This window comes from Bos indicus, chromosome 7 (assembly GCF_029378745.1).
Source record: "Bos indicus isolate NIAB-ARS_2022 breed Sahiwal x Tharparkar chromosome 7, NIAB-ARS_B.indTharparkar_mat_pri_1.0, whole genome shotgun sequence".
NCBI lineage: Eukaryota > Metazoa > Chordata > Mammalia > Artiodactyla > Bovidae > Bos > Bos indicus.
Genome location: NC_091766.1, coordinates 82,937,110 through 82,962,502, shown reverse-complemented (window position 1 = coordinate 82,962,502; position 25,393 = coordinate 82,937,110). Strand labels below are relative to the sequence as shown.

Sequence of the window (25,393 nt, the reverse complement as noted above, 5' to 3'; positions counted from 1 at the left end):
CTATAAAATGAGCATAGTTTAGTGAAACATATAAAAGGAATATAAAGGGTTTACCACAATGTCTATATCATAAGTATTCAATGAATGTTAAATATTATCATTATTATGGAGAGATGGATTTGCCTAATAACTCATATAAATACAAAAATGTCATTAATATTAATTAAAAGGCAAATGATACTCTTGGTAACATAAAAGTAACATTTTTTAATGAAGCAGTAGGGGACAAAGACCTCCACTGAAAATAAGCTGAGATTATAGATAGATAATAAACAAAAGATGAAATGCCAATAATCAGTAAATATCATAGAAAAAAGACATCTCTAAAGGTTAAGCAATGGTAAACCACTCCAATATTCTTGCTTCAAGAACCCCACGAACAGCATGAAAAGGCAAAAGGATACGACATTGGATGATGAGCCCCGCCCTCCCCCCATGTCAGTGGGTGTCCAATATGATACTGGGGAACAGCAGAGAAATAACTCCAGAAAGAATGAAGAGGCTGGGCCAAAGCAGAAACAGCACTATGCTGTGGATATGTCAGGTGGAGAAAGTAAAGTCCAATGTGTAAGGAACAATATTGCATAGAATGTTAGGTCCATGAATCAAGGTAAACTGGATGTGGTCAAATTTAATTAATGAACAAGAATTTAATTAATGGGCAAATTTATTTCAAATCACCATTACATCTACTTCTGTGGGCAAGAATCCCTTAGAAGAAATGGAGTAGCCCTCATAGTCAACAAAAAGTCCAAAATGTAGTACTTGTGTACAGTCTCAAAAATTACAGAATGATCTTGGTTTGATCCCAATGCAAACCATTCAACATCACAGTAATCCAAGTCTATGACCCAACTACTAATGCTGAAGAAGCTGAAGTTGAACGGTTCTGTGAAGACCTATAAGAACTTCTAGAACTAACACCAAAAAAGATGTCCCTTTCATCATAGGGGATTGGAATGCAAAAGCAGGACGTCAAGAGAGAAGTTCGCCCTCAGAGTATAAAATGAGAACTTTGGTTCAGAGCCAGGAAAGCCTGATGTGTATAGTTATTTCTCTAAACAAAAGTGCATGGATTGTACAATTTCATCCAAGATGATGCTGTTAGCTTCTAGTTTAAAAGGCAAGAACAGAGCTTCTTTGAGTAGAAGAAGACTGTATCCTATATAAAGTGTATCAGTGGTGGCAATGCACACCACATTCCACTCCAAAGAAGTGAGGAAATACCTGCTAAGATGTGCTGCATCATTTCCTGCTCTGTGTAGCCACATGGACTATGATAACATGGTGCAACCATGGATAATTAAATCATGAACTTAACCTAGGGGTGTGCATGTATTTGCCATGAATGTGCACACACACACGTGATTTACAACCCACCAATCACCTAAAATATTGCAGCTACACAACTACTAAATGGGACTGCTGAAAGGCTGATTCAGAACACACAGTTAAAACTTCTTCCTTATAGTTCAAGAAGCAACATCTGTGAAAAGTTACAAATTACCAATATGTTTAAGGTTGTTTGGAAGAATGTTTTCGAATTCTGTGTTTTCAGAAGACATCCATCACAAAGAAGACAAAATCACGCCTGAGATATGTGAACATATATATTTTTACTTGCTATCTATCATACAGGAATAAAGAGAATATAAAATTATCTAAAGACTATACAAGTATTCTTTTGTACTTTTGGCCCAAACTATTTTAATGGTTTTATCTTGCAGTTGAGAATGTTCAACTCCTTCCTTTGCTGCTGCTGCTGCTGCTAAGTCGCTTCAGTCGTGTCCGACTCTGTGAGACCACAGAGACGGCAGCCCACCAGACTCCCCCGTCCCTGGGATTCTCCAGGCAAGAACACTGGAGTGGGTTGCCATTTCCTTCTCCAATGCATGAAAGTGAAAAGTAAAAGTGAAGTCGCTCAGTCGTGTCCGACTCTTGTCGACCCCATGGACTGCAGCCCACCAGGCTCCTCTGTCCATGGGATTTGCCAGGCAAGAGTACTGGAGTGGGATGCCATCGCCTTCTCTGACTCCTTCCTTTAGAGGTGTACAAATTTGTTCCAACCACTACAATTCTCTTAGAAAATAACCCTGCTGCTCCTAGATGATCAAACAGTTGGACAAGTAGTAGATTTATGGGAAGATCGGGAGGTGGGGAAAAAGGTCCAATATACAAACTAAAATTTCGTTCTTGAGATAAATTTAATGCCTAAAACTCTAATTAAGGTTGGAAATTTCTTATATATTTAAAATCACTGATGTTTGAGAATTTTCAGAGTTTATATCCCAAACTATGGCCCAAAATAATGCTATCCCTTGGACTGTCACTAAGCCCTTTTTGGGAGAGAGGGAGGTGGACTGCATGAGGGTGCTATGCATCAAGTACTTTTGAACAATGATTAAACAAGTCAAATGAATAATTTACTATGGATTTTTTAGATCCTTTAATATATAAATCTTCATTAATATATAAACTATAAAGTTTTAGAGGTTGGAGCATAATGGAGCATGGGAGCCATATCAGTTCAGTTCAGTCACTTGGTTGTGTCCGACTCTCTGAAACCCCATGACCTGCAAGCATGCCACGCTTCCCTGTCCATCACCAACTTCTGGAGCTTGCTCAGACTCATGTCTATCGAGTCAGTGATGCCATCCAACCATCTCATCCTCTGTCGTCCCCTTCTTCTCCCACCTTCAATCTTTCCCAGAATCAGGGCCTTTTCCAGTGAGTCAGTTCTTCGCATCAGGTGGCCACAGTATTGGAGCTGAAACTTCAGCATCAGTTCTTCCAATGAATATTCAGGACTGATTTCCTTCAGGATTGACTGGTTGGATCTCCTTGCAGTCCAAGAAAATCAGAAGCATCTTCTCCAATACCATAGTTCAAAAGCATCAATTCTTCGGCGCTCAGCTTTCTTTATAGTCCAACTCTCACATCCACACATGACTACTGGAAAAACCACAGCTTTGACTAGACAGACCTTTGTTGGCAAAGGTTAGGGTTTTTAATATGCTGTCTAGGTTGGTCATAGCTTTTCTTCCAAGGAGCAAGCGTCTTTAAATTTCATGGCTGCAGTCACCATCTGCAGTGATTTTGGAGCCCCCCAAAATAAAGTCTCTCACTGTTTCCACTGTTTCCTCGTCTATTTGCCATGAAGTGATGGGACCAGATGCCATGATCTTAGTTTTCTGAATGTTAAGTCTTAAGCCAACTTTTTCACTCTCCTCTTTCACTTTCATCAAGAGTCTCTTTATTTCTTCTTTGGTTTCTGCCATAAGGGTGGTGTCATCTGCATATCTGAGGTTATTGATATATCCCCCGGCAATCTTGAATCCAGCTTGTGCTTCATCCAGCCCGGCATTTCATATGATGTTCTGCATATAAGTTAAATAAACAGGGTGACAATATACAGCCTTGACGTACTCCTTTCCCAATTTAGAACCAGTCTGTTGTTCCACATCTGGTTCTAACTGTTGCTTCTTGACCTGCATACAGATTTCTCAGGAGGCAGAGAAGGTGGTCTGGTATTCCCATATCTGGAAGAATTTTCCAAGTTTCTTGTGATACGGTGTGCAGCAATTTTTAAACTTATTTGAATATGAAACCCTTTGTGCCTGGTGGGCTACAGTCCATGGGGTCACAAAGAGTCAGACACGACTGAGTGACTTCACTTTCACTTTCACTTATATAATTGTATAGAATGAAGTCTGTAAATGATATCATAAAGAATAACTTCTGTACTCAATATCATTTAACTTCAATAAACATCTGACTTTCTTTCCTCACTTATCCAAATCTCAGAGCGAGAGGCATTTTGTTCTTACCTATATATTTAGCAGCTCTTTTGACCACAGAAGCTAATGCTTTTTTCTAGTCAAGGGTCATTTAAGGAAGAGCTCAAAGTTAAGTTAGAGTTGCTTGAGATTTGCAATAATCCTTGTTCCTGCTCTATTAAGAACTTCATATCTAGGTTCTGGTAACTAGGTCTGTATGGTGTAGCCTGGTGTTTGACTCCTTGTCTTGGTCTCTAGCACAAACTTATTTGGCTGTAACTTGGGTTTGGCTCTCTTCTTAGCCACCTCTCCCAGGATCTGGAGCCCTGACTCTGAGACAAAGTTTTCATTTATAGGTCTCTTGTTCAGATACTAATTTCAGTATCTCTTAAAAGTAGCTTGCTTTTGATATAGAGAATCTATAGAGATAAGAAACAGAGCAGCTATTAGAAGGTAAAGCATAATTTCTAGGTGGGAAGAAATGGGCTGAAATAGTTGAAGAAGTTACAGACATTAAAGTGTTGATTAAATCATTTCGGCTGAGCATTTTGTTAGTTGGCTAATTTTGTTAACTGCTTATTTCAGTAAGACTGGGACACTGACTCAATTTAGACAAACAAGTGAATAACGACTGGGTCATTCATTTTGTTAAAATAACACAACTATTCCACCTAGTCACAGCGATTTCATGTCATACCAACACAATGGCATTAGTAGACTTTTATTATATTAGATTTTTCAGGATGTTGAAAAAATAAGAGCTCCTAAATTTAGAAAAACCTGAAATTAAAATTCTTTCTGTTATTACATGAAAAAGCATTAATAATTTAAGCTAAGTGAATATAGTGTTAATTTACATACATACTGTGCCATTGTATATTTATAGAAAATAATTTTGCCATGTTTTTATTTATACTCAGAATTTTATCTAATGATATAAATACAGTATGTATAAGGATGAAAATAATTTCACAGTATCTATAGTCTTTGCTAGCTGGTTCATTTTGTTTAATATGTAAAATTAAAAGGACATACCAAACAACTCTACAAATCATAATTTCAAGTGATGTAAGAGAGTAAATAGCAAGGAGTGTACAGCAGATGGTTATACTGAATAATAACTCTTAGTGTTGATGCTATTCGACAGAACAGGATGAGGGTTCCCCAAGTAAAATCATATTGACTGGATTAGTCACACTCGAATTTTTAATGAATATTTATCAATATATACCAGACTCAAGGATTTCAGAGTCTTATTAAAAACAGGAAATCATCAAAAGATCTAAAAATATTCCTGAAAAAAAAACCTGCATATTTACCAAAGGGAAAAAAAAAAAGGCAAAATGTCAGTACAATTCTGCACCTCAGGACTGCTAACACATGCCAAATTAAACTATTATCCCTGTGAGTACTCTACATAAGTTTCAGTATGTTTTCAGTTTTCTAGTTTCCTGTGTTTCAGAAGAATGAGTTTTATTATTGGGAATCCAAAACTGTACAACATTTAGCAGTTTGAAAGCAGAGCTAAAAAATGAAAACGAAATGAAGTATAATAGCTTTATATAAGTTTAAATGACTATATGTGAGAAGACACTGTAACGAATGAAATATCAGAGATAACTAGTGAATCTAATATTTCAATAACTCAAAAAGCAAAAAGCAAGGGACCCCAAGAAGAAAAGTCCTCTGTGATGTGCAAAACAGAAATGCTATCATATACATGAGAAAAAGCTTAATTTTTAAGAAGGTTCCACAGCCCAGCTTGGGCTGGCCTCTGAGGAGCCTCCGCCTCACTGTACTCCCTCCGTTCTGTGCCACCTCCATTCCCACAACCTTCACACAGTCCCCCTTATGTACATGCTCACAGGCTGCTTTCTCTGCCTAAATCTCTGCTCTCTACTCCACTACTGTACTCCTCATATCTATGAATAATGTTTGTTTTCTCTCACGTAGACTAAGCTTTATGACATCAGGGGCTGTATCTAGTTTGCTCAGCATGTAAACATAAAAGAAAGATACACAAATGGATGAATCAATGAGTGTGGGCAAGTCATAGTCAAAATTATTTATTCTCAACAAAAAACTGTATCTACTATGCATTTCCTTAGACGATGTGAAATCATGTGGAAGTCATACAATGAATGCAAAATCTACTGAGAGGCTACTGCAGGAGATATAGAGGAAATATCATTGCGACCGTCTGACAATAAATGTTTGAAATCCAGCAGATGCTTAAAATTGAAAGCAAGTAATGAAGTCAGGTTTCCCAGCTAAGTTTAGTCAGATATAAGGGTTCATTATGCCATGGTAATGCGACCATAAACACAAAACCCAATGATAAATAGACAAACAAAACAATACAACTACTAACTGTACAATGGATACTTTTATCAAGAAATTTGAAACCTCTCTCCTGTCAGGCTCAGTTTCCTCAAGGTATAGACTGTGCCTGTCTTGGCATCCTCTTTGTCCATATCAGAATTCTAAACTTCATGCTCTCAGGGTACCTTTACACTTTCAAAAGTTCTTGAGGACTTCAACAATTTTTATTCATGTAGACTCTATTTGCCATATTCAAAATAAAAACTGAGAAAAATTTAAACTACATAAGAAATAATTTAAAAATAATAAACCCAGTACATGTAATAACATATTCTTCATAAAAATCATTACATTTCCCAAACAAAAATTTTGTGAGGGCAATGTTTCGCAAATCTGTTTGATGCAGACTTTTTGCCTCAATGAAATGTTCGTTATCCTAACATCTCAACTCATGACAACCAATTTGGGATGTTTACTGAAGGAGGACAGTCTGAACCAAAAAGTGAAAAACAGCACAAATTCAGTGTATAATTCCAAAATCTAAGAGAAATAAGTAGATGACTACAAAGAGACATTTTACTTGAAAAAATATCAAGAAGAATGAAATCAAGTGGCTAAGTTGAATGTTCTATGAGTCTCTTCAAAGCAGTACATTAGATCAAAATACTTTAGTGAACCCAAGCTGGATTTTAATATTTTTTAGTACCCTACATGCCATTTCTCCTAGAGAAGGGCATGCCAACCCACTTCAGTATTTTCGCCTGGAGAATCCCCTTGGACAAAGGAGCCTGGCAGGCTGTAGTCCATGGGGTTGCCAAGAGTCAGACATGACTGAATGACTAAGCATGCCACTTCTAATTAATCCATAGAAACCACAAGAAAAAAATTTGCTATATTTTTTAGCAAATCTGCTCTAAATATTAATAGGAATTAACTAAATACCAGGGAAAATGTATTGATCCAAACACTTTACAATCTCCAAAATCATTATTTTTGTTCTAAAAAATAGCCTGAAGTAAGTTCAGAAATAAAAAGATAATTTGAAGACTATGTAGATTCTTTTAATGTCACCTCACTACTTAGCAAAGAATAAGATGACTTACTTTTCCTTTTCTTGAAGCTGTTGCTCCTGAGAGGCCACTTTAGGTTCTGTCCCCAGATTTTTTTGCATCCGTTGCCTCCTCTTTCTACTTGGTGCAATATCAGGGATATCAGGACTTGAAATAATGGAATCATCTCTTCTTACAGTAGCTAAAATAAAATCACATAAAAATTATGTATATTTTTTGAGTACAGTATTAATTTTCAGCTTTAGTACCTATATAAAGTGACACAATTAAAATAGAGCAAAACTATTTTTATAAATTTATTAGATTTCTTATCTTTGACAAAGAACATACAAATAGAGAAAAGACAGTCTCTTCAATAAGTGGTACTGGGAGAACTGGACAGCTACATGTAAAGAATGAAATTAGAACACTTCCGAACACCATACACAAAGATAAATTCAAAATAGATTAAAAACCTAAATGTAAGACCAGAAACTATAAAACTCTTAAAGGAATACAAAGGCAGAACCACTCTCTGAAGTAAATCATAGTGAGATCCTCTATGACACACCTCTTAGAGTAATGGAAATAAAACCAAAAATAAACAAGTGGGACCTAATTAAATTTAAAAGCTTTTGCATAGCAAAGGAAACTATAAACAAGGTGAAAAGACACCCCTTAGAATGGAAGAAAATAACAGCAAATGAAACAACTGACAAAGGATTAACTTACAAAATATATAAGCAGCTCAAACAACTCAATACCAGGAAAACAAACAACCCAATCAAAGAGTGGGCAAAAGACCTAAACAGAAATTTCTCCAAAGAAGACAAACAGATGGCTAACAAACACATGAAAAGATGCTGGAAAGATGTTCAACACTGCTCATTATTACAGAAATGAAAATGAAAACTAGAATGAGATATCACCTCACCCTGGTCAGAATGGCCATTATCAAAAAAATCTACAAACAATAAATGCTAAGGAGGGTGTGGGGAAAAAGGAAACTTCTTGTACTGTTGGTGGGAATGTAAATTGATACAGCCACTATGGAAGACAATATGGGAATCCCTTAAAAAACTAGGAATAAAACTACCATATGACCCAGCAATCCCACTACTAGGCATATACCCTGAGGAAACTAAAACTGAAGAAGACACATGTACCCTAATGTTCACTTCAGCACTATTTACAATAGCTAGGACATGGAAGCAACCTAGATGCCTATCAAGAGAGGAATGGTTAAAGAAGCTTTGGTACATGTATACAATGGAATATTACTCGGTCATAAAAAGGAACACATTTGAGTCAGTTGTAACAGGATGAATGAACCTAGAACCTATTATACACAGTGAAGTAAAAGTCAGAAAGATAAAAATAAGCATCATATATTGACACATATATATGGAATCTAGAAAGATGTTACTGATGAACCTATTTGCAGGGTAGCAATGGAGATGTAGACATAGAGAACAGGCTTATGGACACAGGTGGGGAGAGGAAGGACAGGGTGGGATGAATGGAGAGAGTAACACGGAAACAGATACACTATCATATGTAAAACAGAGAGCCAATGGGAATTTTCTGTATGACTCAGGTAACTCAGATCGGAGCTTTGTAACAACCTAGAGGAGTGGGATGTGGTGGGAGGCAGAAGGGAGGTTAAAGAGGGAGGGAACACAGGTATACCTATGGCTGATTCATGTTGAGGTATAGCAGAAACCAACACAATATTGTAAAGCAATCATTCTTCAATTAAAAATAAATAAAAAAGATTATTCAATTTGATGAAATGAGTAGTTAGTATGTAATATTTCAATACCAATATAAAACCTAAAATATATTGTATATATGGAACAACTTGATCAAAATGGTCTTTGCCTATCTTGAACAACAACTTCTGAAATGCATAAATAAAAGTGAATTAGAGGCACATCTAAAGAGGTTGGGGGGAGATACTGCTACAGGGATAATGAATCAAACTGATAGGAAAACAACAATTATCAGCAGGAATGGAGACTTCCATTAGTGATCTAGAGATAATTTTCATAAACTTCTCAGCCAACTGTAGGGAATAAATACAAGAAAAATGGAAGAGAGTACTAGCATATTGCTAATGCGGCTAACCCACTAAATTACCCTAAAAAATATTTGATATACATGAAATAGAAGCAACAAAAGACATATGCTTGATTTATATTCCTTTTTTTTCTATTAACAACTTAATTGCAAAGAGCTTAAGGGGAATTCAAAATATTCTTTCACTCAATACATAGTATATTCTGCTATCACACATTTTTCTGTAAAATAAAAGAGCTCCTTTGTTATTGGTAAATAATGAACAATATCAACATAATTTGGACTTTGGATTGTCCTGTTGGTTCATATGATTTTTTTTCCCAGCTTGTTAATGTTTTAAAGTGATCAGGAGCAAGCTTCCATCCCAATGAAAAAGAAAAACTTAGCAATGTATAAAAGCCTTAAGAAGTAGAAATGAGGGCTAAAAATCCTATACAAGTCCATCCCTTTAGAACTAAAAAAGGGGCTGGTTTAGTGAAATCAAGAACCCTACACTTTTCAAAAGTTAAGCTCTCTGCAAAGATGCAATTAGAACTGAAGAATCTGTGAAGACATTTCTCCCTGTATCTCTACTCAGACATTTAACTTTTTGAAGAAACTAGCGTAATCAAATGTGTTCAGTAATTCCCATCTCTTTCATTTAAGAGGAACTGTAGAACTGTGATGACACACGGAGAAGGCAGTGGCACCCCACTCCAGTACTCTTGCCTGGAAAATCCCATGGATGGAGGAGCCTGGTAGGCTGCAGTCCATGGGGTCGCTACGAGTCGGAAACGACTGAGCAACTTCACTTTCACTTTTCCCTTTCATGCATTGGAGAAGGAAATGGCAATTCACTCCAGTGTTCTTGTCTGGAGAATCCCAGGGACAGGGGAGCCTGGTGGGCTGCCGTCTATGGGGTTGCACAGAGTGGGACACGACTGAAGTGACGTAGCAGCAGCAGCAGCAGTGATGACGCAAAGGTTTAGGTGACTGTGACGTTTGGTGAAAAGGTTAAAGATCTACTAACTGTTAATATTTTTATTAGGATTATAACTACAGAACTAACAACAAGAATGTAAAACTACACAGATTTTAAGTGCTCTGCCCAAACCTTAACTTTTTCTTCCAAAAGCTCTATTAATTTTAGTGTGTTAGTTTGCAGAGTGAATAGTTGTTCAGGTGTACATATGTCACATTCTAGAAAATGCTGCATTTTAGGTTCTCATTCTATGTAGTCCAAGCTTCTCTGAGTGGCCTGACATCACTCGGACACTACTGATCCCTCTCTAGAAATGTTTTTTTTTTTTCCTTAGATTTTTTTCCTGGATATAACTACCAGTTTTGAGAATGCAGTACTGGACACATTACTATGGGTTTTTAAAATATTATCTTATTAATCTTTAAATCTGTGAACTTCATTTTACTTATGAGGAAACCAAGAATTTAGAGAAGTTAAGACACTTGCCCAAATCACACAGCTTTTGCTTTTATATTTTATCATTATGACAATCAAAAAATATTTCTGCCTGGTGGGTAGAAATTTCTTGATAAAATATGCCCATCAAAGCATATTTTACTTTCCAAAGCTGCTTAAAGACACATAAGTTATAGTTGATTTCTTATACATTATTTTATTAAAATGTATTGGGAGTAAAGAAATATAAATTTAAAAAACAGATGTTTCTCTGAACATATTCCAGCTGAATGATTCCTTTATTCTTATAAAGCTATGAGGCGACTAAGGAAGATAATTTTGGTTTCCTGATTTCTTACCCAGTCAGCTCTCATACAGGGTTTAATCAACTGCGTAAGCAATCAACAAAGTACAATCTTGTCCATGAATAAAACTAGCAAAAGTGTGAGAGTTAGAGGATGTTTCAACTGTAGATAGACTTGTAAAATGGAGAAAGATTTCATTTAATTACATGTTGGACATTTATGAGGAAAGAATGTTAAGTTTAAATTAAAATGTAAGGTGAATTTTTAAAAAATAAAGTTACATAAAAGTTCTGCCATTAATTCCAAAACTCCAGATAACAACTTACACTTTGGCACTCAACAGCGTATTTTATATGTCGAATGGTTATATTATTTTTATAATGCCAATAATTTACTTTAAAATGCAATGTGATTAAAGGTGTGTATTAGTAAGAGTGTTGCATCTACGCAAGAATCACAGACCAGGAACAATTTTGTGGGATTCTAATAATAAAGTCCATATACTTGAGGAGGCTACTAGAGGCACCTTTGTTATTTGCATGTCAATAACTGATGACAAAAATGTGTATCTATTGGTGAAAACAAGGCATGAAAACAAGCATGATGAATACTGCATATTAGCTCTCATGAGTAAAATTAGAGGCATTTTAGATACACAGATTGGCTAAAGCATTTTAGAGATACTCCCCTCCATTTTATGGACAGGTTATAAGAATTTAATGAGGGCTATTTATTCTTAGAGATGATGTACTGTCCTGAATCTTCAAGTAGTTTTCTGTCTAGTTGTGACTTCTGGACGATTACAGTTGTCTGATGCCAAGAAAACCGGCCATTCGTACCTCAGGAATCTTTATATTTGTCAAAAGTGAAGGTTTGATATGAGTGAGTGACTGGGACACCTTCAAGGACATACAGCTGGGACTTCTTCAAGCTTATAGAGCAGGTTAATGAATTATTTTATATTTGGTAGTAAATATTTAGTTGCCCGGAGAAGGCAATGGCAACCCACTCCAGTACTCTTGCCTGGAAAATCCCATGGACGGAGGAGCCTGGTAGGCTGCAGTCCATGGGGTTGCTAAGAGTCGGATACAACTGAGCAACTTCACTTTCACTTTTCACTTTGTTGCCAACTGTATATGTGAGAAAACCTAATCTGATAATTTACTATCATTATTTCTACAGTTTAAACTTCTTGGTGAGGACTATGATGTATTGCAAAGAACTTGAGTTCTGTATAACCAAGAGTTTTAGTTCAGTTCACTGGTCCATTTTTATACATTTCTCTTCACAATTACAATGTAGATCACTGTAACACTGCCGTAAGGAAAAAGGGCTACCATATAAACTTATTTACTAGTTAAACCAAATGTATCCCTCTTTTGGTTTGTTTTTGCACCATGAGAAACAGCTTTCCCTTCAATTTATTACATACATGAGTGTGTGCTCAGTCCATGGAATTTTCCAGGCAAGAATACTGAAGTGAGTTGCCATTTCCTCCTCCAGGGGATCTTCCTGACCCAGGAATGTAGGAACCCATCTCTCCTGCATTGCAGGTGAATTCTTTACCACTGAGCCATCAGGGAAGCCCTTACTATATAAATGTAATAGCAAATCATACTGTAATAGATTCCCTTAATTTATATATGGCTTTAAATGATGTTTTGTTAATAATTATATAGACTTTTAAAAGGAAAAATTTCCATCCTGTCCTTTCCTCTTCACCCTGCAATTTCAGAAACCGGAAAAAAAGAGGTGCTACTCCAATCTCTGGTACCTACATATTATTAATTGATCATTTCAAGCATTCCTCAAATTTGAACCATCCCACCTCTATCCACTACTTGTGCTTATGTTTGGTCCTCACATTTCATTTGGTCTCAAGGCTGGATACTTTATTCTGACCCCAGATGCCTTGAACATTGATTCTGGGTCTCAAAACAAGCAAAGCTGTTTTACATACAGCAGAAGGTGTCTGAACCACATCCACACAAAGTCAAACTTTATGGAGCCTCCAAAATGTCTATATTATTCATGCTCATTGTGCTCAGTCATGTTGGACTCTTTGGGACCTCATGGGCTGTAGCCTGCCAAGCTCCTCTGTCCATGGAATTTTCCAGGCAAGAATACTGGAGTTAGTTGCCATTTCCTTATCCAGCAGATCTTCCTGACCCAAGGATTGAACCCAAGTCTCTTGAGTCTCCTGCATTGGCAGGTGGATTCTTTACCAGTGTGCCACCTGGGAAGCCCATATTATTTATAACTTTACATATTTTAAGGGTGACAAAGTCTTCACTTACAAGTTTTACATCCCATTTTGAAGGGAAAAAATCAATTTACATGAGGTTTACTTAATACATACTCATTTTAGCTGTGAGGAAGAATCTGAATAGAGTTGGAAAGCATGACAAATGTTAAAAGGGAAATGAGAGGAAATTTGGCCTATATAGAGGAATGTTCGTGAGAGAAAAAAATGCAGGAAACGAGATTGGTTAAGTATAGGATGCAGGGAAGGATTAAATGAAAAAAAAGATACAGAGATACGCTCAATAAATTTGCAAGCTTCCAAATCCAGGCAGAAGAATATTGAATTTGATATTGACTGAAGAGTTTTGTTTTGTTTTTCCTGAGATTCCACACCCAGAATTTTCAGTTTTTAATATTATCATCAGTTTCTTTGTCACAACAATGTGTCTTTCACTATTTCAAGGAAATAAAGAAGGAAAAAAAAACTATTGCCAATTAACTTATTATGGCTGAAATAGTGAGTAGGAGAGCTGTGGGATGAATTTCAAGTTCTAATTGGGTTCACTGCATCTAGAAAATGAGGAATCTTTATACAAGCTTGGTTATTGTGAAAGGTGGCTCCACAGAAAGCCACACTTCTTCTTGTCTGACAGAAGAACTGCAGGATCTTGGCAGCAGGAGTTCAGACATGAGAATGCCTCGGAGTTGGCCATCCTGGGTACTCTCAAGGGCGAAATAAAATGGCACTGTTGGTTAAACTGCCTAAGCCCCACGAGTTAAACTACCTGGTAAACGTCTATTACTGACCAGACACATATTAATATGTCTTTTGTCACCCGAACATTATTGACTGGGAGGTGTTTCAATATTCACTTACATAGCATATAGCTGGTCACAGGTGTTAGTTTCTACAAAAATCCCTGGGTCAATAATGTGTTACGTCTTTGATGGTTAAACATCTAAATCTCAATGTTTTTAAAAATAATTTTTTAGGTTTATAATTCATTTTATTAGGAATTCATTATTATCTCATAGCTATGGACATTTTCCCCCTTCTTCCTAATATGCATTACTTCACGTATCTATGGAACTCTAATGGAGACTGCCACCAGAGATTCCTGTCCCCCTCCAAACATATACATCTCTCTAGAGCCCCTGAACCCACCTCCTCCCCTCAAAATTAATGTCCTGAGGCATGTTAGTCATGACAATGACTACTTTGCTCTTAAATTATTGAATGAAGGAGCTCTGATCTTTAGGTCCTTTGACCATGAAAAAAAAAATATGTCCTATTTTCAATATGCCATGTTCAAACAAAAACTTTGAGTGGTTTCACATCACCTATAAAATAAGATCCTAAGATCCTAGTCCTGCATTCAAATCTCTCTACAATGAAACCCTCATCTTCCTCTCTGACCATACCTCCCACAATCTTCTGCTAAAGAATTCCAAGGCCTCTAGGGTTCCTCCACCTTCCTTTTTTGTTCCTTACTTTCCTTGTCTTCAATGTCCTCCCATTTTCTATTGGCTCAACTATGTGTCCCCTTCCAGCACAGCTCATTTCAGCCATTTCAGTCACTCCCAGTTTTAATAGTTTTAATCCACAGCAATCTCCCCTACTCTACAGGGTTTATAGTTTGAACCACTCATTTTACACATACGATCTTGTACTGTTATTCTTTTTATGTGTATTTCCTCTTTCTCAAATAGATTATGAACACCCAACAACTAGAGGCCATGTCTTAGTTAGCTACATCCCCAATGTATTATGTAATAGTGTTATACATGAGGAATATGATGACTTGAACTCTTATTCTGAAATGTATATCTTATTTTTTAATCAAAACTCATTTACTTATGGTCCTCAGAAGTATAGAGAAAAATCCAACCAGAAGACCTGGATCTGGATCTCTATTTCTGCCATTTACCTTGGGCATATTACAGATCTTTAAGTTCCTCTGTGAGAAAATGGATATTAACTATGATTAAATGGGTTAGTATAAACTGTTTTATAAATCATAGTGTCAGAAATATTTGATATCAGCAATAAGTATTACTGACAAAATGTGTGTGTCCTTATAAAAGATCTGAGATTCATTTACTTATTCAATTTAAAAGTTTACTACTATTATTTTCTATTATATAAGTTTTGGGTATACAGCATCATAGTTCAACATCTGTAAAATGACTTTTATTTAGGTGAATCTGACGAACTTTCAGGCTATCTTATATAGCTTCTTAGAGACATAAAAATTAAATTAAAAAAGTAAAAGGTAAGATAAATTCATGGTTTTCCAAATTCAAAATAACTCAATTGTCCTAGTATTATTATTTGTTATGAACACAGAGTAGCCAGATTCCTATGGCTGTTTCCTGCTATTTTATTCAGTTGGTCATTTCACAAATGTTTATAATCATTAAGTCATTGTGTTTTATTTCGAAAGATATAAAATATTGAGGGGAAAACTGAAAATCCAGACCTAAAAATACTACCTTTAGTAAATCTGAAACTTCAAAAAACATACTCTTCCTCTCACCAAAGAAAATAACCAATCAATGTGCCTCTGTAGTTTGTCTTACTGACAGGTATGAAGATAAGCAAAAAAAAACTGAGATAAGGTCAATCACATCATACCTCAATAAGCGGTATCTTAAAGTGACGTATCTTGGGGTAGTAAATTTCTAATGTGACCAAATAAGCAGACTTATTTTCCCTCACCATTCATCAAATAGCCCTTTTCATATCTGTTATCATTTTCTACCCAGTTTTCATAACCTAACTTGAATAACTGATTAACATCTTACATGGAAGGTTGATGATCTAACCTATTATCAGCAATCACTTAATAAATGGATAATAAACACTGCACTAAACTCTTAAAAGTGTGTGTGTGTGTGTGCGCACATGCATGTGTGTATCCATGTGCAAAACAGACTTTTCCAAAAGTCAGGCTCCTCTTTTAGCCAGCACAGCTGGGAGTCAGGTGTAATGACAAATGCTTTACTATATTGGGGTAACCCAAAAGGTCATCTTTGGAAATCTAACACTTTCAATGTCAGAGGCAGGGTGGGCCACTGAAGATAAAATACAGACTCCAGAAGTATTCATAATACAGAAGAAAATGTAAGTTGAACATACTAAGGATTATTCCATATCCATAAAACAATCTACTTAAAAATGTATTTATTATTTCACTTATTCACAAAATATTCACTGCGTATTTTCTATGAGTCAGGCACCATCCCAAAGGTACCTTCACCATGCATTCAAAAAGCTTACAACTGAGTAGGGCAGAAAGACACAACTATTTTTGCAAGAAAGCGGTAAGTTATACAAACAATTATAGAGGAACAAATTTGAAAGTTCTAAGATAGGTGCAAAGAGTTGACTCATTGGAAAAGACTCTGATGCTGGGAGGGATTGGGGGCAGGAGGAGAAGGGGATGATAGAGGATGAGATGGCTGGATGGCATCACCAACTTGATGGACAAGAGTTTCAGTGAACTCCAGGAGTTGGTGATGGACAGGGAGGCCTGGCGTGCTGCGATTCATGGGGTCACAAAGAGTTGGACACGACTGAGCGACTGAACTGAACTGAAGATAGGCACAAGTTTCCAAATTTTTACTGATATTTTCAAATTAATCTGTGAATTTTTAATTTCTCTTTTTCATGATGAAACACTAAGATTTGATTTTGTATTCTGTTTTCTTTTTTTTCTTCAGTTCAGTTCAGTTCAGTTCAGTCGCTCAGTTGTGTCTGACTCTTTGCAACCCCATGAATTGCAGCACGCCAGGCCTCCCTGTCCATCACCAACTCCCGGAGTTCACCCAGACTCACGTCCATTGAGTCAGTGATGCCATCCAGCCATTTCATCCTCTGTCGTCCCCTTCTCCTCCTGCCCCCAATCCCTCCCAGCATCAGAGTCTTTTCCAATGAGTCAACTCTTCGCATGAGGTGGCCAAAGTACTGGAGTTTCAGCTTTAGCATCATTCCTTAGGTATTACTTTCAAAAGCTTAATTGTTAGTATCAGGTGGCTCTAAAGTAAATTTGCCAAAAGAGAAAACTAAAAGACTAGCTTGCTCTGAGCAAACTGATAAGAAATGACTGGGTTTCAAAATTAAGTTTTAATTTCAAAGTGAAGTCAAACAACATATCTGAATTAAAACTCTAAAATTACCTTAAAGATAGTCCTTCATATGGCCCCACAACATCCTTAACAGGCTTCATCACACTTTTAATAATTTATCTAATATTTATAAAGCTCAGTGAAGGTAGAGACTGAGTTCCTTATGCACTACTGATAGTATGAGTATAGGCCGACTAGCATGGTCTCTAATACATAATGGGTATAAATTCTAAAATACTAATAGAGTTAATGACTTCTTAAAAATATTTTAAATCTATGTAAAATACTATATTGTTGATTAGCTATGGTTGCCAGGCTAGTTAACATTAAGAAAATAAAAATATTAGTGGAGAAAAGCAGTTTATGAAAGAGCAACATTAGCTTTCAATTTATATTATTTTATAATTAAAAATAATAAACATTGGAAAGCAGTTTTAATGGTTAATAAGTTTTCAGAAAACAAAACTACAATTTTTCAGCTTTCACCAGCGTTTTCAAAGGGTCTCTGCCTATGACCTACGTCATGAAATGTTTGGAGACAATATAAAGCTTTCATCATTGTACAAGAGTCAGGTATGGACTTCTGTCAACTTACAACTTTTTTTTTCAGCATTTTCTTAATAGATTTAAAGCTTTTTAAATTCTTCATTCTTTTTTGATGTTGCTCAACTTTTAATAAAACCTGGACACTTTTTGCTTAAGGGGATTTTATTGAACTAGTATAATTGAAAAAATGGACAAAAATAAGTGAAATATAAAAACTTTTTAATGAAATGGTACAGAAAATCTTCCAGTTCACTGTTATTTTACATTGTCTGCAGTGACTTTAGGTGAATTGGTTAGAACTAGGAGAAGGTGATGGCACCCCACTCCAGTACTTTTGCCTGGAAAATCCCACGGACAGAGGAGCCTGGTAGGCTGCAGTCCATGGAGTCGCTAAGAGTCGGACACGACTAAGCGACTTCACTTTCACTTTTCACTTTCCTGCATTGGAAAAGGAAATGGCAACCCACTCCAGTGTTCTTGATTGGAGAATCCCAGGGACAGGGGAGCCTGGTGGGCTGTCGTCTATGGGGTCGCATAGAGTCAGACACGACTGAAGCGACTTAGCAGCAGCAGCAGCAGCAGCAGGACAAGGTCACTAGTGCAACTAGGTCAAAATGAGAATAGGATGAAAGTGAAAGTAAAGCGCTGCTTAATTACCTGGTGAACTGAGTAGGTAAAGGTCATTAATCTACAGCATAAACCCTTTCTTTGAATATTCACAGGGGTGAGAAGGAGAACTTGACTGACAAGTTCTGTGACATGACACACTTGCCCATTTCATTTTGCTAGAATTTCCTCAATCTTAGAAAGAATTAGATAGACTTTGATACATTAACAAAAAGTGTTTTATCTGCACTTCTTTAAACCCCTTTCAGTTCAGTTTAGTCACTCAGTCATGTATGACTCTTTGTGACATGATGGACTGCAGCACGCCAGGCCTCCTGGAGTTTACTCAAACTCATGTCCACTGAGTTGGTGATGCCATCCAACTATCTCATCCTCTGTTGTCCCCTTCTCCTGTCTTCAATCCTTCCCAGCATCAGGGTCTTTTCAAATGAGTCAGCTCTTCGCATCAGGTGGCCAAAGTATTGGAGTTTCAGCTTCAGCATCAGTCCTTCCAATGAACAACCAAGACTGATTTCCTTCAGGACTGACTGGTTGAATCTCCTTGCAGGCCAAGGGACTTTCAAGAGTCTTCAACACCACAGTTTAAAAGCACCAAAGTTTGCCACTGTTTCCACTGTTTCTCCATTTATTTGCCATGAAGTGACGGGACTGGATACCATGATCTTTGTTTTCTGAATGTTGAGTTTTAAGCCAACTTTTTCACTCTCCTCTTTCACTTTCATCAAGAGGCTCTTTAGTTCTTCTTTACTTTCTGCCATAAGGGTGGTGTCATCTGCATATCTGAGCTTATTGATATTTCTCCCGGCAATCTTGATTCCAGCTTGTGCTTCATCCAGCCCCACGTTTCTCACGATGTACTCTGCATGTAAGTTAAATAAGCACAGTAACACTGGAACCAGTTTGTTGTTCCATGTCCAGTTCTAACTGTTGCTTCCTAACCTGCATACAGATTTCTCAAGAGGCAGGTCAGGTGGTCTCCTATTCCCATCTCTTAAAGAATTTTCCACAGTTTTGTTGTGATCCACACAGTCAAAGGCTTTGGCATAGTCAGTAAAGCAGAAATAGATGTTTTTCTGGAACTCTCCTGCTTTTTCGATGATCTAGCGGATGTTGCCAATTTGATCTCTGGCTCCTCTGCCTTTTCTAAAACCAGCTTGAACATCTGGAAGTTCACAGTTCACATACTGTCGAAGCCTTGGAGAATTTTGAGCATTACTTTGCTAGCATGTGAGATGAGTGCAATTGTGTGGTAGTTCGAGCATTCTTTGGCAAACCTCTGTAAACCCCTTTATGATAAGGTGTAACTCTTTGGTGCCTCTTTGGTGTAACTTAGCCCATATGGAGTAATTCTATGAAGAGGCAAAAATGAAGCTGAATTTCCAAGGTGTCCTTGAAAACTGTGGGATATTTTTTCAAAAGGGAGATTCCCAGATCCATGGTGCTAAACATGTTGTGCCAACTAGCTTTCAAACCAAATGTGATTAAAGCAATCCTTTCACTAAAATGGATTAAGCAAAAACATGTGCCAAATGGTCAAATAACTAAGATAACATTTATACTGAATTAATAAAATACTTCACAAGGATCCTAAACCTGACTCTCTTAATCAGTGTCTTAATGACTTAGTGCAAATCATGTAACAATTCTGTGAAAGATTTTATTTTTATTCCATAAACTCAGGTGTGGAGAAATTAGACCAAATAGTTATTCCTGGCATTAAAAAATGTCCTGATTCTAAAATTTAAGTTACTATGCTTTTAAAAAATGATTATCTTAGTAATTGATATTATCTAAATTTTGTTAGAAAAACAAATGTGCTTTCAGACCTTTCTGAAGCACTTCTAAGTTAGTTTTAGGTTAAATGTTCTGCCCAAATGAGAAAATTTTTCTTTAGAAATTTCATTTCCAAACATCCATACATTCCTAAACATTTTACACTGTTTCATAATGCTTCTAGATTCTTAATTTTCCAATAAAAATAAAACAGTCCAAAATGCAGCACTAGGCCATTCAGGTATGAATTAAATCAACCCCCTTAACATTATCACTTTCATGCATTGGAGAAGGAAATGGCAACCCACTCCAGTGTTCTTGCCTGGAGAATCCCAGGGACGGGGGAGCCTGGTGAGCTGCCATCTATGGGGTCGCACAGAGTTGGACATGACTGAAGAACTTAGCAGCAGCAGCCTTAAGATTATACAGTGGAGGTGATGAACAGATTTAAGGAATTAGATCTGATAGACATAGTACCTGAAGAACTATGGATAGAGGTTCATAACACTGTACAGGAGGTGGTGAACAAAACCATCCCTAAGAAAAAGAAATGCAAGAAGGCAAAGTGGTTATTTGAGGAGGCCTTACAAATAGCTGAGAAGAGAATAAAAAGGCAAAGGAGAAAGGAGAAAGATACATCCAACTGAATGCAGAGTTCCAGAGAACAGCAAGGAGAGATAAGAAAGCCTTCTTAAATGAACAATGCAAAGAAATAGAGGAAAACAATAGAATAGGAAACACTAAAGATCTCTTTGAGAAAATTAGAGATATCAAGGGAATAGTTCATGTAAGGACGAGCTCAATAAAGGACAGAAATGGTATGAACCTAACAGAAGCAGAAAAGATTAACGAGAGATGCAAAAGTACACAAAAGAACTATTCACAAAAGGTCTAATGACCCAGATAACCACAATGGTGTGATCACTCACCTAGAGCCAGATGTCCTCGAGTATGAAGTCAAGAAACATCACTATGAACAAAGCTAGTGGAGGTGACAGAATCCCAGCTGAGCTATTTCAAATCCTAAAAGATGATGCTGTTAAAGTACTGCACTTAATATGCCAGCAAATATGGAAAACTCAGCAGTAGCCACAAGAATGGAAGAGGTCAGTGGTCATTCAAATCCCAAACAAGGGCAATGCCAAGCAATGTTCAAACTACCATACAATTGCATTCATTTCACATGCTAGCAAGCTGATGCTCAAAATCCTTCAAGCTAGGCCTCAGCTGTACATGAAATGAGAACTTCTAGATGTACAAGCTGGATTTAGAAAAAGCAGAGGAATCAGATCAAATTGCCAATATCCACTAGATCATAGAGAAAGCAAGAGAATTCCAGAAAAACACCTACTTCTGCTTTATAACACGCTAAAGTCTTTGATTGTGGGGATCACAGAAAATTGTGGAAAATCTTAAAGAGATGGGAACACTAGATCACCTTACTGGTCTCCTTACAAATCTGTATGCAGGTCAAGAAGAAACAGTTAGAACTGGACATAGAACAACGGACTGGTTCAAAATTAGGAAAGGAGTATATCAAGGCTGGTTATTTTCACTCTGGTTATTTTACTTAAATGCAGAGTACATCATGTGAATTTCCAGGGAGGATGAATCACAAAGAGGAATCAAGATTGTTAGGAGAAATATCAACAACCTCAGATATGCAAATGATACCACTCTAATGGCAGTAAGTGAAAAGGAACTAAAGAACCTCTTGAGGAGGTTGAAAGAGGAGAGTGAAAAAGCTGGTGTAACTCAACATTCAAAACACTAAGTTCATGGCATCTGGTCCCATCATTTCATGGCAAACAGATGGGGAAACAATGGAAACAATGATAGACTTTATTTTCTTGGGCTCCAAAATCACTGCAGACAGACTGTAGCAGTGAAACTAACAGACACTTGCTCCTTGGTAGAAAGGCTATGACAAACCTACAGAGTTTATTAAAAAGCAGAGACATTACTTTCCTGACAAAGGTCCAGATTGCCAAAGCTGTTTTTCCAATGGTCATGTACAGATGTGAGAGCCGGACCATAAAAGAGCCTGAGTGCTGAAGGATTGATACTTTCGAATTGCAGTGCTAGAGAAGACTCTTGAGAACCCCTTGGACTGCAAGGAGATAAAATCAGTCAGTCCTAAAGGAAGTCAATTCTGAATATTCATTGGAAGGACTGATGCTGAAGCTGAACCTCCAATACTTTGGCCACCTGATGCAAAGAACCAACTCATTGGAAAATACCCTAATGCTGGGAATGATTGAAGGCAAAAGGAGAAGTGGGTGACAGAGGACTAGATTGTTGGATGGCATCTTCGACACAAAAGACATGAGTTTGAACAAATTCTGGGATACAGTGAAGGACAGGGAAGCCTGCATGGTGCAGTCCATGGGGTAACAAAGAGTTAGACATGACTTAGCAAATGAACAACAAAAATAACAACAATCACCAAAGTACAGAGGAGTAATTAAGGTCACAGACAGAGAAAAATAAAGTAGGGGAAAACTGTTTGGGGTTTTCCTAAAGAGGGTAGATAAACTGGTATTAAATTTTATTTTAAAGACAGTGCATAGAGCAGATAATCACAGTTAAGCAAAACTACCCTTGAACATTCCTTAAACTGCCCATTAAGTTTAATAATACATAGTATATATAACTGTACAGCTGACTCATAAGGGCAGGAGAAGAGGTCATTAGAAGATGGGATGGTTAGACAGCATCACCTATGCAATGGACATGAACTTGGGCAAACTTTGGGATACGGTGAGGGACAGAGGGGCATGGTATGCTGCAGTCCATGGGGTCACAAAGAATCAGACATGACTGGGTTACTGAACAGAAACATGATAATATTCATGCATAGCTATTTAAGAATACCATAGTAAAAAAAAAAGAATACCATAGTATACAGTTTCATAGAGAAATTAAATTCATAAAGAAAATTACCCATGATTTTCAGTAATGGAAACAGATTATCAATTTTATGAACAGAATTATGAATTCCACTGAATACATATAATTATGAATGGAATTATGATTGGAAAGATTCAACTTTTTTGTTCTGCTACTTTAATCTTAATCTTCTATGAAATATATATCAGTTTTTCTGATCTTTCCTTAGTCAGATTTCTTTAGGATTCCAAACTAATTTTTCACTGTTTTCTTTCCTGGGTCACATCATCACTTTATTTGCTTGCCAACCTAAATAATGATGACTGTTTGTTTCTTTGTCAATAGTTAAAAACTTCAAAGTTAGTCATACTTGTTCCTAGATTTTTCACATCCACACCTGTAGACATACACAGTTGGCAGAACTATTTAAAAATGTAACTTTTTTTGTTTTTAAACCTAAATTTACCTAGAAAGTTTAATTAAATAAGGTTAAATTAAGTATTTATATGATGCCACTTCAGTATAATTAAAAAATGACTAGTCCAAATTTCAATCTCTCAAGGTATTTTAATCATGCAAGAGGAAGTAGTGACGTGATAGCATAGCAGGCCTCAAAGAGTTATGTATCTTCCTGTTCCTGAAATTCATAAAACAAGCTTTATGCACAGATGCATTTGATAGCCTACAGTGAACAATGCTGGATCCGTGATCTCCAAAGAAGATTTAACTTTGGGACCAGGGATCAAGCTTGATCGCTCAGAACTTTTGTGTGGCAGAAGATTTATTACAGTGAAAAAGGACAAGAGAATGCTTCTAACACAGACATCACAAGGAGGATAGAGAGTGCCTCACTCACTAGTCTTATCAAGGCCTTATATACTTTCACCAGACCAACTCCCACAACATAGATCTTAAATTAACAAGATTAAAACTAACAATAGAAAGGTCTCATCAGACCCACTCCCACAAAATACATCTTAACATAAACACTATTAGTCAGAAGGTTTTTGTTAAGAAGAAACATGTTCTCCAGCAAGATAGATTGATGTTATATAATCATGAGTACGGTTCAGTTCAGTGGCTAAGTCCTGTCTGACTCTTTGCGATGACCCCATGAACTGCACCAAGACAGGCTTCCCTGTCCATCAACAACTCACAGAACTTACTAAAACTCATGTCCATTGAGTTGCTGATGCCATCCAATCATCTCATCCTCTGTCATCCTCTTCTCCTCCTGTCTTCAATCTTTCCCAGCATCACGGTATTTTCAAATGAGCCAGTTCTTCACATCAGGTCAGGTGGCCAAAGTATTGGAGTTTCAGCTTCAGCATCCGTCCTTCCAATGAACAGTCAGGACTGATTTTCTTTAAAATGGACTTGTTGGATCTCCTTGCTGTCCAAGGGACTTTCAAGAGTCTTCTCCAACACCACAGTTTAAAAGCATCAATTCTTTGGTGCTTAGATTCTTTATAGTCCAACTCTCACATCCATACATGACGAAAAAGGCTATGGAAAAACCATAGCCTTGACTAGATGGACCTTTGTCACCAAAGTAATGTCTCTGCTTTTTAATATGCTGTGTAGGTTGGTCCTAACTTTCCTTCCAAGAAGTGTCTTATAATTTCATGGCTGCAGTCACCATCTGCAGTAATTTTCCAGTGTTTTCCCATCTATTTGCCATGAAATGATGGGACCTGAAGCCATAATCTTAGTTTTCTGAATGTAGAATTAAGCCAACTTTTTCACTCTCCTCTTTCACTTTCATCAAGAGGCTCTTTAGTTCTTCTCTTTCTGCCATAAGTGTGGTGTCACAAAATAGGCAAACTGTTACTATGAAGAGCTAGAAATGTTTAGGTATTATAATTTTAATAAAATAAACAAAGATAAGACTACCAATAAAGAAATGTCTTTCAAATAATGTAAATGCAGTATATTCTCACATTTTTTATATTTATGATTAATCCATAATAAACTGACCATTTAAGAAAATAGTTTATCGTGTTTCCTGTTATGCTGTAGGTTGCTGAATGAAATTATTTAAATTACTGATGTTTTCATTGCTGAATCAAAATATCACTAAGGAGAATATCAAAGATTTTATAAATAGAATCTGAAACGGAGCAAAACAATTGTTGTTAAACACAAACAAAAATAACACAATAAGCATTAGAAGTATTGAGTAGAGTTCTCTGTTCCATATAGGAAAAGAATCTAAAAAGTAGTGGATATATGTATAACTGATTCACTTTGCAGTACACC

The 25,393-nt window shown here is 36.7% G+C and overlaps 1 protein-coding gene across 6 annotated transcripts in view; it reads right to left on the bottom strand.

Annotated features, from left to right (window-relative positions):
* The window catches only part of XRCC4 (X-ray repair cross complementing 4), a 379,323-nt gene that overhangs the window by 184,307 nt on the left and 169,623 nt on the right, over window positions 1–25,393 (bottom strand). For 4 of the 6 annotated variants that reach the window (XM_070794004.1, XM_070794006.1, XM_070794005.1 and 1 more), the window contains exon 7: window positions 7,202–7,349. In XM_070794004.1, coding sequence (XP_070650105.1) covers window positions 7,202–7,349 — 148 coding nt within the window. Of the gene's footprint in view, window positions 1–1,597; window positions 3,378–7,201; window positions 7,350–25,393 lie in introns of those variants that run through there. The other 2 variants (XM_070794001.1, XM_070794002.1) reach the window with 1 other exon arrangement.